This window comes from Zingiber officinale, chromosome 6A, assembly GCF_018446385.1.
Source record: "Zingiber officinale cultivar Zhangliang chromosome 6A, Zo_v1.1, whole genome shotgun sequence".
Lineage (NCBI taxonomy): Eukaryota > Viridiplantae > Streptophyta > Magnoliopsida > Zingiberales > Zingiberaceae > Zingiber > Zingiber officinale.
The window spans coordinates 90,217,202-90,235,814 of record NC_055997.1 but is presented as its reverse complement, the minus strand read 5'-3'; the positions used below and the strand labels follow the sequence as shown (position 1 = coordinate 90,235,814).

The 18,613-nt window shown below is 37.2% G+C and overlaps 1 protein-coding gene across 2 annotated transcripts; it reads right to left on the bottom strand.

Annotated features, from left to right (window-relative positions):
- Nucleotides 1–12,757: 12,757 nt before the first annotated feature.
- Nucleotides 12,758–15,640, bottom strand: LOC121996887 (auxin response factor 17-like). 2 transcript variants are annotated; one of them, XM_042551050.1, is made up of 7 exons: nucleotides 15,498–15,640; nucleotides 15,298–15,387; nucleotides 15,179–15,223; nucleotides 14,112–14,147; nucleotides 13,421–13,531; nucleotides 13,117–13,264; nucleotides 12,758–13,027 (listed from the first exon to the last, which is right to left on the bottom strand). In XM_042551050.1, the coding sequence occupies exons 3-7, from the start codon at nucleotides 15,194–15,196 to the stop codon at nucleotides 12,873–12,875; spliced, it is 468 nt and encodes a 155-aa protein (XP_042406984.1). In that variant the 5' UTR covers nucleotides 15,197–15,223; nucleotides 15,298–15,387; nucleotides 15,498–15,640; the 3' UTR covers nucleotides 12,758–12,872. The 2 variants fall into 2 exon arrangements, with proteins under 2 accessions (XP_042406984.1, XP_042406985.1); XM_042551051.1 differs by lacking the exon at nucleotides 14,112–14,147 and having other exon boundaries at nucleotides 12,759–13,027.
- Nucleotides 15,641–18,613: the final 2,973 nt, after the last annotated feature.

Below are 18,613 nucleotides of genomic sequence, written 5' to 3'. Positions count from 1 at the left end.
AAAATAAAATATCTTTCCAATCTACAAATAAGGAAAGAGATTTAATCCCTTTCTTTAATCTTTTGTAGAACCTTATAAAAGTAATATTTTAATTTTTAATCTCTCCAATAAATTATATCTTTCACATAAGAAAATTTTAAAATTAAAATTCTTTTTTAATTTAATAGGACCGGCCACCTAAGCTTAGGTTCAAGCTAGGGCCGGCCACCCATTGACCAAGGCTTGGCCGACCCTAGCTTGATCCACAAGCTAGCTTGGCCGACCCCTACAACATGGATATGAAGGTGGGTATAGGTGAACATAGTACTCTATAAATAAGAGGCTACGATAGGGACCGAGAGGAAGAATTGGTTTTGGTCTCCTGATAAAATTAAGCATCCCGTGTTTGCCCCGAACACATAACTTAATTTTATCAATAATAATTCATTCCACTAGACAACTATTATTGAACTACCGCACCAATCCCAAATTACATTTTTGGGATCCTTCTTATTATGAGTGTGTTAGTCTCCCTGTGTTTAAGATGTCAAATGTCTACTAATTAAGTGAGTTACTAACAACTCATTTAATTAATATCTTAGTCCAAGAATTGTACCACTCAACCTTATCGTCATGTCGGACTAAGCCCACCTGCAGGGTTTAACATGACAATCCTTATGAGTTCTTCTTGGGGACATTATCAACCTAGATCACTAGGACACAGTTTACTTCTATAATCAACAACACACACTATAAGTGATATCATTTCCCAACTTATCAGACTTATTGATTTATCAAACTAAATCTCACCCATTGATAAATTAAAGAAATAAATATCAAATATATGTGCTTGTTATTATATTAGGATTAAGAGCACACACTTCCATAATAACTGAGGTCTTTGTTCCTTTATAAAGTCAGTATAAAAGAAACGACCTCTGATGGTCCTACTCAATACACTCTAAGTGTATTAGTGTAATTATATAGTTAAGATAAACTAATACCTAATTACACTACGACCTTCCAATGGTTTATTCCTTTTCATTTTGGTCGTGAGCTACTGTTTATAATTTATAAGGTACTGATAACATTATCTTCTGTATGTGACACCACATACTATGTTATCTACAATATAAATTAATTGAACAACTACAAACAAATGTAGATAATTTGACTAAATGTGATTCTTTATTCAAAATAAATGTTTACAAAAGCTTAGGCTTTCAGTATACACTCTAACAATCTCCCACTTATACTAATGACTAAGCTGCCATATCTGCTGTCATACATCTGATTCTCATTCCCTCCACATGCCGATCGAAAGCTTTTGCTGGAAGGGCCTTAGTGAAAGGATCTGCCTGGTTATCTGCTGATGCAATCTTGGCGATGACAACTTCTCCTCGCTTCACGATATCTCGTATCAGTTGGTACTTGCGCTCTATATGTTTACTTGCCTTATAGGCTCGTGGTTCCTTCGAGTTTGCAACTGCACCGCTATTATCACAATAAATTGTGATGATTTTGGGCAAACCAGGAATCACATCTAAGTCCATTAGAAAGTTCCTTAGCCATACTGCTTCTTTAGTTGCCTTAGAGGCTGCTATATACTCAGCTTCCATGGTTGAGTCCGAAACACATTTCTGCTTAACACTCCTCCATGCAATGGCTCCACCTCCTAAAGTAAACACATAGCCTGATGTAGACTTACTGTTCTCCCTATCTGATTGGAAATCTGAATATGTGTAACCCATAGGGAGCAAATCGTCTGCTTGATAAACTAGCATATAATCTCTAGTCCTTCTCAGGTACTTTAATATATGCTTTACCACAGTCCAATGTCCTTGTCCAGGGTAACTCTAATATCTGCTGACCATGCCCACGGCAAAACAGATATCAGGTCTCGTACATAGCATTGCATACATAAGGCTTCCTACAGCCGAAGCATAAGGAACTGCTTTCATGTCCTCTATCTCCTTTGATGTCTTTGGAGACATCTCTTTAGATAGAGCTACTCCATGCCTAAAAGGTAAGAAACCTTTCTTGGAATTCTGCATGCTAAAACGAGCAAGGATTGCATCTATATATGAAGTTTGGGACATGCACAACATTCTTTTCTTGCGATCCCTTATAACTTTGATCCCAAGAATGTGTGCACAATCTCCTAAGTCCTTCATATCAAATTGTTTGGACAACCATACCCTTACGTCCGATAATACCTTGACATTGTTGTCAATTAACAAAATATCATCTACGTATAGTACAAGAAATACCAGCACGTTTCCGTTACACTTCTTGTATACACAAGACTCATCCGGACACTGAATAAATCCATATGACTAGATTACTTCATTAAATCGGATGTTCCAAGATCTTGAAGCTTGCTTCAGTGTATAAATGGACCGATTAAGCTTGCACACTAGATGCTCTTTGCCTTTTTCAATGAACCCTTCTGGTTGCTTCATATGGATGTTCTCTTCAAGACTTCCATTAAGGAAAGCCGTCTTAACATCCATTTGCCAAATCTCATAATCAATATGAGCAGCAATGGATAAGAGTATCCGGATACACTTAAGCATGACTACCGGTGAAAAGGTCTCCTCATAATCGATTCCCTCTTTCTGAGTGTACCCTTTCGCAACAAGCCTAGCTTTGAAGGTTTCTACCTTCCCGTTTGTCCCTCTTTTCCTTTTGTAGATCCACTTGCTCTGACAGCTTTTACACCATCAGGTGGTTCTACAAGCTCCCAGACCTTATTAGAGTACATAGACTCTATTTCAGAATTCATTGCCTTTTGCCAAGATGCTGCATCTATATCTTGGAGTTCTTCGTCATATGTTGGGGGATCAGGTTCATGTTTACCCGGGATCAAGTCCGAAGACTCTCCCAAAAACATGAATCTCTCTGGTTCCCTCACAACTCTCCCACTATGACGAGGCACCGTCTGTGGTTGTGTATCATGTGTGACACGTGTTGCAGTCTCTTGTGGTACTTCATCTTGTACTGTTGGTACTAAAGTAGATGTGTCCTCTCTAAGTTCTTCTAGAACAACTTTGCTACTGGGCTTGTGATCCATTATATAGTCTTCTTCTAAAAACTGGGAATTGGTGCTAACAATGACCTTCTGGTCTTTAGGACTATAAAATAAACCACCTTTCGTTCCTCTGGGATAACCCACAAACACGCGAACTTCTGTATGAGATTCTAACTTATCACCATATGGTTTCAGCACATGTGCTGGACTACCCCAAATCCGAATATGTCTTAGACTGAGTTTTCGTCCATTCCACAATTCTGTGGGAGTAGAAGATACTGATTTAGAAGGTACTAAGTTCAGAATGTGCGCTGCCGTTTCAAGAGCGTATCCCCAAAACGAATTTGGTAATTCTGAATAACTCATCATCGATTTAACCATCTCCATAAGAGTCCTATTCCTTCATTCTGCCACACCATTCTGTTGGGGTGTACCAGGTGCGGACAATTGGGATTGAATCTCGGCCTCTGATAAGTAATTCCTAAACTCTCCTAAGAGGTATTCGCCACCATGATCAGACCGTAGTGTTTTGATACTTTTACCTAGTCGTTTCTCCACATCAGCCTTGTACTCTTTGAACTTATCAAAGCACTTGGACTTGCGGCGCAGTAGATAAATGTATCCGTATTTTGAATAATCCTCTACAAAAGAGACAAAATATTCAAAACTACCTCTCGCCTGGATAGAAATAGGACCACACAAATCAGAATGAACCAATTCTAACACTTCTTTGGCTCTATACCCCTCGGCCTTAAAAGGCCTCTTGGTCATTCTACTTTCCAAGCAAGATTCACAGGTTGGAAAATTTTCCAACTCTAATGAACCCAAGAGTCCATCGGCTATAAGCCTTTGAATCCTACTTAAGTTAATATGACCAAGCCTTAGATGCCAAAAATATGCTTGGTTCATTTCCGAAGGTTCTTCTCTCTTATTTGAGTTAGAAGATGTGTTATTAATTTTCATATTTTGCTTTGTGGGAGAAATTGGATTTAAAGTATATAAATTGTCAACCAATGCACCAGAACAGATAATCACTTTATTTCTCTTAATAACCACATCGTTACTAAAGGAAACTGAATATCCATCCAAAAATAATTTAGAAACTGAAATTAAATTCTTTCTAAAACTGGGTACATAAAGACAATTTCTTAAAACCAAATTTCTATTCCTATTAAAAGATAAGTAGACGTCTCCCACTGCAACAGCCACCAACTTAATAGCATTGCCAATGTAGACAATTATCTCTCCTTCATATAGTCGTCGGGTTTCCTGGAACCCCTGCAAAGAATTGCAGACATGATCAGTGGCTCCTGTATCTACACACCAGGTGCTGGTAGATAACACCGCTAAACATGTTTCAACAACCAGAGCATGAGATATACCTTTGTTGTTTTGATTACTACGAGGACAGTCCGGCTTCCAATGCCCTGACTGCTTGCAGATGAAGCACTTGCCCTTCGGCTTCTTCATTCCAGCTTTAGGTCCTGTACTCTGAGATTTATTCACTTTCTTTGCTGAGCCAACTTGTTTCTTGTTCTTCTTTCCTTTCGGTTTAGAAGTAGAACCATTTTCAGCATAGTGAATCTGAGAATTGTGACGAAACAAACCTTCTGCTGCCTGAAGTTCTGTCAGTAGTTCTGCCAATGAATATACCCTTTTATTCATATTGTAATTCAGGCGGAATTGCTCAAAACTTCTAGGTAGCGTTTGGAGGATCATATCGATCTGGATTTGTATTTCATTTAGATAAGCCATCATTTTTAGGATATGATCCCTCACGGGAGTACCCTCTTGCATAGTGGCCATCATTATCTTTCTCATGGCTTCTTGGGCATCATCTTTAGGATATGATCCCTCATGGGAGTACCCTCTTGCATGGTGGCCATCATTATCTTTCTCATGGATTCTTGCCTAGAGGCCCGATCCTAGTGACCAAAGAGTTCCTTGAGATTGTTCATAATATCATAGGCTGTTGGTAAATCTTGATGCTAATGTTGCAATACATTTGACATTGAAGCCAAAATGTAACACCGCGCCATCTCATCTGCTTTTACCCATTTCCTATGATACTCAATCTCCTCTTGGGTAGATTCACCATTGGGTGTATCAGGGCAAGGCTCAGTCAGTACAAACTTGTAGCTTTCAGCAATAAGAACAATGTCCATATTCCTTTTCCAATCTATGTAGTTAGGACCAGTAAGTCTATTCTCTTTTAGTATGATGGCCAGTGGGTTGAAAGTCATCCTAAGAATCGCAAATAACTTTTGGTCAGAACTCTAAATTTAGAATAATATTGATTCCTCAAATAATACTATTTTAAATTAACCAACACCTCAAACCACCGTGAATTTTGTATGCCACGATAGTGTGGACGTATACAAATTCAACATTTGTAAAAGGAGGGTTTAACCCATTAATTTTATTATCTTGTCAACCTAACTTTTTGACAAATAAAATTAATAGTTGGTTTCCTTTGGTCACACGAATAATAGCAGTGACTCCGATGGGGAGGATACTATTAGACATGCCTAAGTGTATACCATTACTTGACACTAAGTCCATTAATAAGATTGTGCCCCTTCCGATGGGGAAGATCACGCGCTCTTAATTAACTTCCTATAGTTATCCAAAATGGAAGTTTAATCTAGTGATCCGCAAACAAGCTCATCCGATATGGAGGAAGGCACTCAGAGCCAACGCACAAGCTTGTTGCATCACTTATAAACCAGTAATGGAGACCGTGGAATTTATTTTAAAAATAAATCTCTCTCCCACTTAGTTATTTAAAGTGAGGAATTTTGACTATGCTAGCCTACTTAACATGCATACTAACAAGCACACACAGTCACAGCATAAAAAGCAATAAATAGAAAAACTAATTTTCAACTATTATGACTTTTATCTATTGTTGTCCTCCGTGTATCGCCAACCCTAGCTGCTGCCATCTTTGGCCACTGCCACCGGGTCTAGTTGTCGCATCCATCTTGGTCCTTGTTCCGCTGCGCCTCTGGTCCTCAAAAGATTCCACGCCTTGCAAGATTCGATCCACGACATACATAGAATTTTACATTTTTCGATCTTATATTCCTCGAAGGAATGTACATGTAACTAGATCAAAAAATAAAATCCTAATAAAACTAAATACAGCTCCTGCTGTATTTTATAATACAATCATGCACACACAATAAAATGCCCTTGACATGTCCATGGGTCCAATCACACACATAATAACTATAAGTCATAATAGTTGGATCCTGCATCCACAAAGTTAGCACATCCTACTATTAACCTGCCTAAATTATGTATGACATGTGCACAATTAAACTAATACCAAATACACAGAGGCAAAACCATGGCTCTGATACCAGTTGTTGGTTGTTACTCGGAAAACCTAATGGTTCCACTGTACAAAAATTTTGTACAAAGGTCTGAACCTTTTCCGAGCTACCATGTGTTCTTTTAAATTAAACATGGATCACCTGCGAAACTTAACACGTTTGATCCAAAGTTTAATTTATTTGTTCTTTTAGGTTTAGACTTGGATCTCCTGCGAAACTTAACACGTTCGATCCAAATCACCTAGGTTCTTAATTCCATTAAATATTAATTTCCAAAATTGGCTTCCATAACTGCATGGCGAGGCACATGGCCTTCTTGGATATGGGAACAACCACCACCGCCTAGACAAAGCCTTTTAAGGAAAGCTAATATTTAATTTTCTTAAATAACTTTAGGTCAACCAAAAAGAACAATCATATCACAAGGAAAAGAAAAACAAAAGAACACAACATCGAAAACAAATTTGAAATACTAGAATCGCATGCCTCTTGTATTTGGTATTTTTTCAAAAAAAATAAAACTAGTATGATGCGGAAATTAAATACTAGTATACCATTTCTTTTGCAAGCAAAAACCTCTAGCTCTTCTACCGTATTCCTCTTCTAACCTCAGACGTTGTGTGGGTAACGATCTTCCGAGATGAGAAACCACCAAAGCACCTTCTTCTCCTCCTTGCAAGGTTCGGCCACAACAAGAGCACCTTCAAGGATGAAGAGAAACCACTACCAATGCTCCAAGGGATGCAAGCTTTCTCTCCTTCTTCTCCAAGCTAGAATCCGGCCACTCCTTGATCTCCAAGAGAGAGAAGAGTTTCAGCCACAAAGATGGAGAGAAGAGAAAGGGAAGAGCTGGCCACCCCAAGGAAGAAAAGAGGGAGAAAATAATAGAGGTTGTTCACCTTGAAGGCACCCAAAACCCCCTCTTTTATAATCCTTGGCTTTGGCAAATAAGGAAATTTAATTACAATAAAATTTCCTTAAATTTCCTTGACATTAATTAATTAAGAAAAATTAAATAAAATATCCTAATTGATCATATCATGGTCGACCACCTCATGGAGAGCACACAAGGTCATTTTCAATCAACAATTAAAATTCCTTATTTGTCTTCAGAAATTTAAAAAAAATAAAATTTCCCTTTAAAATCCCTTGATGGTTGATAAAAATAAATCTCTATAATTTTAATTTTTCAACATGTGAATAATTTATAAAGAAGAAAAATAAAATATCTTTCCAATCTACAAATAAGGAAAGAGATTTAATCCCTTTCTTTAATCTTTTGTAGAACCTTATAAAAGAGATATTTTAATTTTTAATCTCTCCAATAAATTATATCTTTCATATAAGAAAATTTTAAAATTAAAATTCTTTTTTAATTTAATAGGGTCGGCCACCTACGCTTGGGTTCAAGCTAGGGTCGGCCACCCATGGACCAAGGCTTGGCCGGCCCTAGCTTGATCCACAAGCTAGCTTGGCCGGCCCCTACAACATGGGCATGAAGGTGGGTATAGGTGGGTATAGTACTCTATAAATAAGAGGCTATGATAGGGACCGAGAGGAGGAATTGATTTTGGTCTCCTGATAAAATTAAACATCCCGTGTTCGCCTCGAACACACAACTTAATTTTATCAATAATAATTCATTCCACTAGAGAACTATTATTGAACTACCGCACCAATCCCAAATTACATTTTTGGGCTCCTTATTATGAGTGTGTTAGTCTCCCTGTGTTTAAGATGTCGAATGTCCACTAATTAAGTGAGTTACTAACAACTCATTTAATTAATATCTTAGTCCAAGAATAGTACCACTCAACCTTATCGTCATGTCGGACTAAGTCCACCTGCAAGGTTTAACATGACAATCCTTATGAGCTCTTCTTGGGGACATTATCAACATAGATCACTAGGACACAGTTTCCTTCTATAATCAACAACACACACTATAAGTGATATCATTTCCCAACTTATCGGACTTATTGATTTATCAAACTAAATCTCACCCATTGATAAATTAAAGAAATAAATATCAAATATATGTGCTTGTTATTATATTATGATTAAGAGTACACACTTCCATAATGACTGAGGTCTTTGTTCTTTTATAAAGTCAGTATAAAAGAAACAACCTCTGATGATTCTACTCAATACACTCTAAGTGTATTAGTGTAATTATATAGTTAAGATAAACTAATACATAATTACACTACGACCTTCCAATGGTTTGTTTCTTTCCATTTTGGTCGTGAGCTACTGTTTATAATTTATAAGGTACTGATAATATTATCTTCTGTATGTGACACCACATACTATGTTATCTACAATATAAATTAATTGAATAACTACAAATAAATGTAGATAATTTGACCAAATGTGATTCTTTATTCAAAATAAATATTTACAAAAGCTTAGGCTTTCAGTATACACTGTAACAGCAGTCGACACGGGGAGGGGGGGGGGGGGGGGGGGAATTGCTTGTAAATTTAAAATGGACCTTTCTCGATCTTTCAAACATGATTAGTAGCACAATTAACCTAAAGCAATTTAACAACTAATAAAATAAAGAGGCAAAGAAAGTTACTTGGTTACAATCTAGGTGGTTATTAATCCAAGACAAAAAAAAGCACTAAAGATCTCCTTCGGCGAAGGCAGGGAAGCCTCTTACACAGGGGTCTTTTTATAGCCTCTAGAAAGTTGTTAGGAAATGAATACGTGAGTTATTAAATATTTCCTAACACAGGGATCTTTTTATAGCCCCTGGAAAATTCTATTTGAGGTTGGAAGGCGCTTCAATAGGCTTGAAGGCGCCTCCAACATGACAAGTTTTATTCGTGCGAGGATACACTCTATCTTCACTAACGATTATTGTTTGCCCAGTCGAAGGCGCCTTTAAAGGTTTGAAGGAGCCTCCATAAGGCGTGAAGGCGCTTTCAAGGGATTGAAGGTGCCTTCCACCAAAAAGGCTTGAGGGCACCTTCAACGCTATTGAGAGTGCCTCTAGCAGCTCTATTTACCTTTCCGCTGCTCTGATCGCTTGGGTGATTTCGTCCATTTAGAATTGGGCTCACCCCGAACTCATCTTTCGGTCTTCTCCTCAAACAAGCTTCTGCTCTATCTTCTCGTCCCTTAGAAATGTCGCGCGCTTCCTTCTCATCTACTAGCGTACTCTTCTACAACACCTCATTGCTCAGACACACTAAGCTCGTCGACTCTCTCCCGTATCGTCTTTCGCTGGACTTCTTGTGCTCATAAGTTCCTGTACACTTAGACACAATACATCAAATACACATAGAACCTAACTTAACTCAATTCACCACATTAAAACTATCTCAAGATATTAACATAAATAAATAATTAATTAAAAGAAACACAACACCTCCTCGATTTATTTTCTTCCTCCACCCCATCGTTGCCTAACCGCCGCCTACGCCTCTCCACCACATCACCAAGCAACGTTGTTGGCTCCGTCGCGATAGATCTTCACCGATTTAGCCCACCTCCTCACCGGCGTCTCCAATTCCATGTGTCGCCACTTGACAGGACACCACACACGACACCACCACCATACACCTCCACTCTTTCTATAAATTCAACCCACCTGATTCCGCCACAAGATCTCCTTAATTTGGTTGATTTTCCTTTCCAAGTCCAAAAGTTCCTTCCTCACGGTTTCGAGAGTAGCGTTGTCCATAGGATCCGTAGTCTCCCACTCCTCTATAACTCCTCTCCAAGCCATCAAACCACTCCATCAAACCTCAGTTTCCCCTCGTGCTTCACCACTGTTGTTGGTGACCCGATGCCATGAGTACTTTAGACATTTCACAAAACATGTACAGCAGCAGACAATAATTCTAAATTATTAGATACACACATCACATGCCGCTATGATACAAGCAGGTGCTAGTATAACCACATAATAAAATTTTACAAAATTGAATTATACCTGCGAGTTCGTTATTGAACTTGGTAGAAGCGTTTGCTTGTCTCACAAGGCTAGGCTCCTTTGGAATAAATGAGCAAGTTAACGAAGTTTGCCTCTACTCATATCTATGCTAAAGTTATTTTCGAGACAACTTCTCTAAGTCATGAATCTTGTCTCTGCTTCGGTACTAGCTGAAGTAGGGAGACAAAGCGATCCGAGAGAGGGATCACGTCTCGACTTGATACCTAGCGACACAAGGCAATCTGACTGTACCCAGCGAGGTGAATGGCAGCAGGCCCAACGGCTGAACCAATTCAGCCGGGTGCTTGCAATATCTGGCCGGCTGAACAAATTTCAGCCTTGCCCCGGGCAGCAGCCAATCTGCTGGAGCCACTTGGTTGAAATAAACAACTTCATGTTCCAAGCAACAACGTGATAAGCTGTTCGTTGCTGTTCACATTGTGCTATAACAGCAACATTAGGAGCTGTTTGTTGCATAACAGCAACCAATCAGCAACTTGGAGCCTCCAAGCAAGCAACGTGGAGCAACATGAGCAGCAACTTGGAGCCTCCAAAACAGCAACTTGGAGCAACCTCCAAACGTTGAAGCAATTTGCATGTTGCTGTTCAACACGTTGGACTGATTAACCTTGGAATTCAACGTAGTTGGAGCAACCTCCAAACGTTGAAGAAATTTGGATTCCACTTGGGAGGCGATGCCTAGGAGAAGCAATCCCAAAAACCTAACCTTTAGGTTTAATTAAATGGGTCTGAGTTGCTTTTCGATGGCAGGATATTTATAACCTCCTCATCTCCTAAATCCAATAAACCAAAGCAACCCACCCCATTACCATTAGTTCAAGACTAAATCATCTTGGTTCAATGACAAAACACTTTTGTTTTAAACCAAACCACTTGATTTAATAACCAAATCTCTTTTAATTAAAAACAATCCTATTTGCTTTATAATTAAACCAAAAAGGATTCAACTCATCTTTAAAAGACATGACTCATCTGTGCTTCCATTTTGACAAATAACTTTTCATATTTGTCATTTATCTAGTTCAACTAATTAACTTAGTCTCTCTCGATCTGAGAATCCAATTCTCAAACTCATTTTATGTCTTTCAGATAAACTCATAGTATGTGTGACCTTATAGGTTCCCGATTTATGTTAGTTGACTATAATTAACCATTTATTATGAATCGATCATGAGTGACACCTAGTAGAACATCATGATCCCCAATTAACCAGAAAATCATAATTGATTCCAGAACTTCTTCTGAATCTTTCAGCAACTACAGTGAGTCTTGCCTTGTTTCTTTTTCGTTTTATATCCACTTGGTTCAGGACATAGTTTATATGTCAGTTCCCACTAGGTTGACTACATCACACCTAGTTCAAGTAATACTTTCTCATATTGCATATTCAAATTACTCAGACATGTGTTTAATAGTACCATACTTTTAACATGTAATACTTTGGCTAAAGACTTTTAAATAATAATCCTAACAAGAGGTCATAGGATATACATCTCCTTATAAAGAGTGGTGAATCCTTTGTTGACTATTCAAATACCTTCGTGCACTTCAACTTATACCCAATTATCCCAGGTCCACACCTACAAAGAGATGCTTGCTTAAGATGCCAAAGTATAAGTCTCCATACCAAGATGACTTTAATACCTCAAGTCAAAGGAAATTTGCACTCGAGCTGTAGTAGAGCTTCATTGGCATATCTATATATGTAGATAACCATATGAAATCTTACAGCAGATCACTTCAATGAACTAGTTATCATAACTAGCATCCACGTTTAACTCTTGACATCCTAATGTCTCAAGCCAGTGAAGAGCAGATATTTAGTTAGATCAAGGAGTGTAACCTTTGTTAGTCTTACAGAATCGATGATATTCAAACACATCAATTTGTCGATTAGGAAGATTTGAATACATTCATAATTACACATGTAGAGATGTTCACTTGTTATGATCCAATTACAAGCACTACAACAAAAACCCTCATAGACATCGGTTTTCCATCGATGTCTATTACATTTTCGACCGATGTCTATGAAGGCGATGTAAAAGGTCTTTCATTTTAGACATCGGGTTATAATCGATGTAGTATCACTTAACGACATCGGGTGTAAAACCGATGTAATATTATATGTTAATAACACCAGTTTTAGCAGCGGTATACAACTGATGTAATATTGGTTAATGACACCGGTTTTGCAGCGGTGGAAAATCGATGTAATATCAGTATTGTTTAATGACCTAAATTCGATTTCCGAAATAATGAAAACCCAATTTTATCACCAAGCAAATCATAAAATTAAGTTAATATTATTAATTCACTATGAAAATCACAAATAAAAATGCACCGATGTATCTAAACACACCAAGTCAATATCCATATAACCAACACATAAATATTTTTCTTACAACATAAAAAGATAATAGATATTGTGCACATCAAGTCAGTATCCACAAATTACACATAACTATTTTTCTTACAACATCAAAAGGTAATAGATAATACACAAATATTCTTCTTACTGGTGCCAACGCTATCCTTCTTGCTCTGTGCAGAGATTTAACTAAATCTTCCCTAGTGTTCTCTTCCCCTTCAGCCACTCATATTTCCAGCTTTTGAAATAGCACTCGGTAAACGTCTGATTACAGAATCCCTGGAAATTCAAAGACTGGATTGCTCTGTCTCCATCTCGAAGCCACATAAGATCATCTCTCCCACCTAAACATATAGGTGACAGAAGTGAGATGGCAGTAGCAAGGAGTTCATACCTGTTTAGTTAAGATTCAGCAAGCAAACATGATAAGTACCATGTAGTGAGGGCAAGTCAGAAGGCCAAGGGCGCTTGAGCCTAAGTGGAAAGGAAGATGGATACATTGGAAACGTTGTTAAAGGCTCAATCTCCCAAAGAGAGACTCTTGGCTGCCTCTCTCCAGAAGTTGACTCATCCCAGCCAACCTACAAGAAAAGCCAGATTCAGTTTCAAGAGGAAGTGACAAATTATGAACTTAGTGGTGGCATTCAAGAAACATTAATGGATTGCAACACTTTTACATGTTATGAATCATAATTTTTTTAAGTTTCAACATGAGTGCTCTGAGAGTGAAGATTTACCTTGTCAAGGACATGCTCTCGTTCAATTCCAGGGGACTTTCTTGAGACTATTACAATGTGACTGGATCCATCTATTCCCATTACCCGTGCTTCATGTAGCTCTAGCTCACTCTATAAATATGCAGGTAAAAGAAATATAGATCCATCCTTGATTTTTTTTTTCACTTTGAAATAATTGGAATTGACACCAAGTTACAAAAGTAATACACTCATGTTGGAAAAGCAGCTTATCACAAACAAGAGAAATTTGGTATACACATTAAGTCAATTATATTTCATATAATAAAAATCATATGCATCCAAATCCTATTTAGCTATGGATCCATGTAGGAGCTGTGGGTACAAATTACAGAAATATTTCTAGGTGCAAATAATGGGGAAAAAATCATAATCAAATAAGTCAAGACAAATTTAGATAGGCTTTGGTTCCAACTCTGTAGAATATCCTATTCATAAAATAGGCAAGAAAATATCTAACATAACCCTTAAGGTAAAACATGAGATCCACTATCCAGAGACTACCGAATGCACACAATTCATATGCACAACAAATTTGCAGGAAAACTTATAACAAAATAGCCAATGACATGACATTTTGCTAGTCATGTTACTACAATTTCTTAGGATGACTCTCCAATGATGAAAAATGATAAGAAGATGCTACATGCAACTGACTGCAGGATGAAATCACCTTTTGCTTATTAATCTCCTTGAGCAATACATTTCTCTGTACAAACAATAAAAACATAAAAAATAATAAGAAAATACACTGGGTAAATTCTTTCAAATTACATATATGATAATTTTTCACATTCTCAGATATCCTAATGTTCATTCAAAATATCCCTCAGAAAATATATTATAAAGAGAAGCACATGCATCCATGTGAATGCAAGCTTCCTAAGGGTCAGTCAAATTAGAAATATGCAAGTCAAACAATGTATTTCGGCATATATTAATTTAATTCAATTAGTTGACCCAGACTAAGTTAAACTAATGGGTTTATGCTAAAGCAACAATAATACACCAATGACTAAAAGATATAATTTGCCTATTCCAGCAAAAAAAAAAATGCAACATAAGGCCCTAATGATAACCATCATTGTTATAAAATGCATCAACATACACTGTTTAACGTGGCTTCACAGGCTTATGGAGTGAGGAGCTTTATAGCATATGCCACATAAAGGATTTAATATGTTAACAAAATTCCAAGCTAGCATTGACTTAGACTTTAACAAACTGGGAATTTTATTAACATGTAAAATACTTTTTATGATCAAATGCTAAAAGCTCCTCACTCATTGGAACAATGCAGTTACTTTATTCATTCCTATTGCCATCCAAAGGTTTCATTCCTAAGGAAAGAGCTATAGATCAAGTTAATAACGTTAAATAGTGCATAAGCAACTGGATTTTTCTTTGTAGGAACATTTGCATATACATTTCCAGATAAATTGATAATCGAATCGTCTACCAATTATATAATGGCTTGTACTAATCACAAGGTATAATAGTTTTGAAATGTTCATTTTACCCAATGAAAATGGTTTGTTGAGTTCACATGCAAGATACATGGTTGATGTTTTTATATAAAAACTAAAAAAGAGAATGTTGAGCAGTTTATAAAACGCACTGGATAAGATAAAGGAAAAATAAAAAGATTACGATATCAATATCCAATGGTTACAAATAAAAAAAGGAACAAAAAATACACAGAATACAACACATAGAGAACAATGAGTCCTCTAATCTTACCTCTATTTTAAGAGACATGTTTTCCTTCTTTAAACATTGCACTTCCTGAAGATGACCAAATTATTCAGCATTTAGACAACATGAATAAATAGATCTTGTAGTGTAGAAAGAGATGCAACCTTTTCTAGATCAGCATTAGGTACAACAATCACTTGTGCATAAAGATTAACAATTTCTTTTCGCCTAAACTTCTTACTACATTGAGGACACTGCCAAATTGTGTCAATAAGAATTAACAAATAGATACGTTATAAAAATTAAAAAAAAATGCATAATTTAATTGGAAATTGGATTCTAGTTTCAGAAGTCAGATAAGTACCTTTCCAACATTCTTTCCACATTGTTTTAGCCATCGCTCAAGGCAGGATCTACCATAAAACTTCTAATGCTTTTACCTGCTGAGTGGTACTCAAGGTTGCATTGAGCTTCTCATCCTTCTCTTGCAAGCACATCTACAACCGGCCAATTTCCTCTTCCATGCTCCTTGCTCTCATCTCTGCTACCTGTCCGGGACTTCACAATTTCATCCTCCACCGAGGCATCCACCAAACCTGATCTACAAAACTACAATCAAAACCTACCTTCCTAGCATGGGCCTCTTTCGTAAAAGACTGCTCCTGCAAAACCAAGCAGCGCCGGACATCTTTCAGCTCAGCTGCCAGCGTAGCTACGTTCTTCTTAAAGATCAACTTTTTCTCTGTTAAATCCTTGAGAAGTGGATCCACCTCTAGAGAAGATGAAGAGGCGGTCAAAGGCTCGGCTTTCTCCGCTACCACGGACAACAGCAAATCAGCACTCTAACATGCAAAGGAAAAGTTACAATGATTAAGGAGTGCCTTCAAAGCAGAATTCCCATTTTCCCTACAAGACCATTCAGGCAACAAGTGGATACAACTTCCCAAAATCTAATGGAAATTCAAAAGGACTGCTACTGGTCTTTGGACCCATTGCAAAGATCAAAGAACAAACCGACACTGGTTGCATCTAAGTCACCAAAGCCGTAGTTTTCACTGTAAAAATAGAACGAAGAATTATTTTCCACAAAAATACAAAAAAATCCCTAGGTATCTCAAGAACCGCAAAATAATCACGAATGGTACAGCTACCGTTCCATAAACGACAACCACAGGTTGAAGAAAGAAAAGTCAAACACAGAAATCACGAGAAAATAGTTTCCTTACTTCAATGGCATCAACTGAGACCACAAAGCGTTGAAACAATGCTTCTTATGCCGCAGATTTCCCCGCAGAAGGGATTTTGGCAAGAGAAAACTAGAAAAAGCTCAAGCTTTGCCAACTAGTTTACTCCTTTCCGATCAGAACTTCCCTGACTTACTTCTTGCAGGACAAAGAAAACTTTTTTTTAAATTGTTGTAAGTCGCCACAAAACTAGATCGATCTCCAAATAAATAGAGTCGGTAGGGAGCAACAGTTGCTGGAATATTGCTGGATCGGAGATGGATGAAGGAAAAATTATCGGAATGTGAAGAAGGGATCCTCTTCTCACCCAAAAGGAGGGGTTGGAGGAGATGCGGTGTGGTTGGACGGAGAAGAAAGGGAGTCGTGTGCTAATCCTGATCGGGAGAGGTAGGGGTGTCGATCTAGGAAGGGGAAGAGGGAGATGAGGTTAAGAGAGATGGCCAGACGGCCAGCGGCGAGGAGGAAAGTGGAGGTGGCATCGCGAAGGTATACGGTGGACGGTGCGATATAGATTTAGGTTTGGAGGGAGAGTGAAGTGTTGCAAATTTTGGCTAAGTATTGGTGGGAAAATTAAATTATTTTATTTTATCATAGACACTGGGTTTTAAAAACTGCTGTTAAATTCGGTGTCTATTAACAAAAAAAAAAGGCGCGCATAGACATCGGCTTAAAAACCGATGTCTATGAGCGAAAATTTGTGCTTATAGACACCGGTTTTTGGAAAAACCGGTGTAAAATACTCAAAGACATCGGTTTTTGCTTAAAACTGCTGTTGTTCCACTGATGTCTATGAAAGTTTTTCTTGTAGTGAAGTTCTCTCATACTATAAATTGTATTACGAACATTCAGTAAGTAAGTTAAAGATCTAATCAAACATATATAGAATGTGCACTCAAATAATGAATGTTTATTTATCGAACAATAAAGTAAATGTAACTACTATCTTGTGCTTCCTAATGCGAGGACAAAGAAGGCGAAGATGAAGCAAGCAAAGGGGAGAAGAAAGAGGGGGTAATGAACACAAAGTTAAGCCTTAAAATGAGTTATAGGATCAATGATTCAGTATTACTTAAATGATTAAAGAAAATTTATAGCTATAAATAGCTATCCATGTATCCAAATCTTTGCCTAAGAGCGGCCTTCCTCTACTCTGATTCACCAATCCACGTTGCCTTCGGCCGACTAATCTTGAAGCTTCCCTTGGTTCGTCCATTGACACAGTGTTATTTAGTAGCCGACGTAGAAATTTGATCACAACGTATTCCTTATCTTTTTGAGATTCGAACTATTAATCCGGGGATTGTAAATAACACTACAAGAATATATGCTTTTAATGATATTTAAAAGTGTCATCATATACTACTTATACATACACTTTTGATGTAGTGACATTAAATCAAAATATCCTCTATAATGATATCGTCTAAAGTCTTATGGCATTTCCTAGTGTCACTATAGCATAAAAATAGTCACACCATTAATGTCATAAATAATTGTTATAGTGACAAAAAAATGTCACTACAAGATTTGTAATGACATTTATGCATACCTTGTTATTATAGTAATGATAACAAATGTATATGTACTTTAAAATAATTTAACAGGACAACTATAAGTGTCTTGTATTTTATTTTTTATAGTGACAATAAAAATATCCTTAATGATCGTGTATAAGGTTAATTTAAAATGCCTCATTATGTAATTTGTAATGACACTTACAAATGTCTTCTATACTAGTCTTTAAGGACATTAAAAATTATCATTAATAGTTATTTATGATGGCTTTTTGAAAAGTCCCCATTGGATTTGATGTTCTATCGTGACATAAAAAATGTCATATATTATGAAATATGTCATCCATTTTAAATATTTTCATGATATAATATGCACGTAGTCCTCTCGGGACGGTTTAGTGTCTAGCACATGAGGTGTTGCCACCATGAGGTCTAGGATTCGAATCTCGAAAAAGCTGAGGTAAATATCTCCCTTATATGTTAGTTACTATTCCAAAAGCTAGTAGCCGCCTGTGATTTACCTCCTCCATGTTGGTTCTGGGACGGATTGACGAGGGTGCTGGGGGTGAGCGTATTTGCCTTTTGTCACCATGATATAATATGCACACATATAACAAATTAACATAAATACAAATTAAAAATTTTAAAATAGAAATTAAAGTGCTAATCAATAATTATCATTAATTTTCCAATCACAAGGCTGAAAAATTTGTCACCTCAAA

Coding starts and splice junctions, on each gene's coding strand:
- LOC121996887 (XM_042551050.1), bottom strand. Junction 13,532..14,111: donor AGGAGATTAATAAGCAAAAG/GTGATTTCATCC, acceptor GCATATTTATAG/AGTGAGCTAGAGCTACATGA. Junction 13,265..13,420: donor GAGAGCATGTCCTTGACAAG/GTAAATCTTCAC, acceptor CTTTTCTTGTAG/GTTGGCTGGGATGAGTCAAC.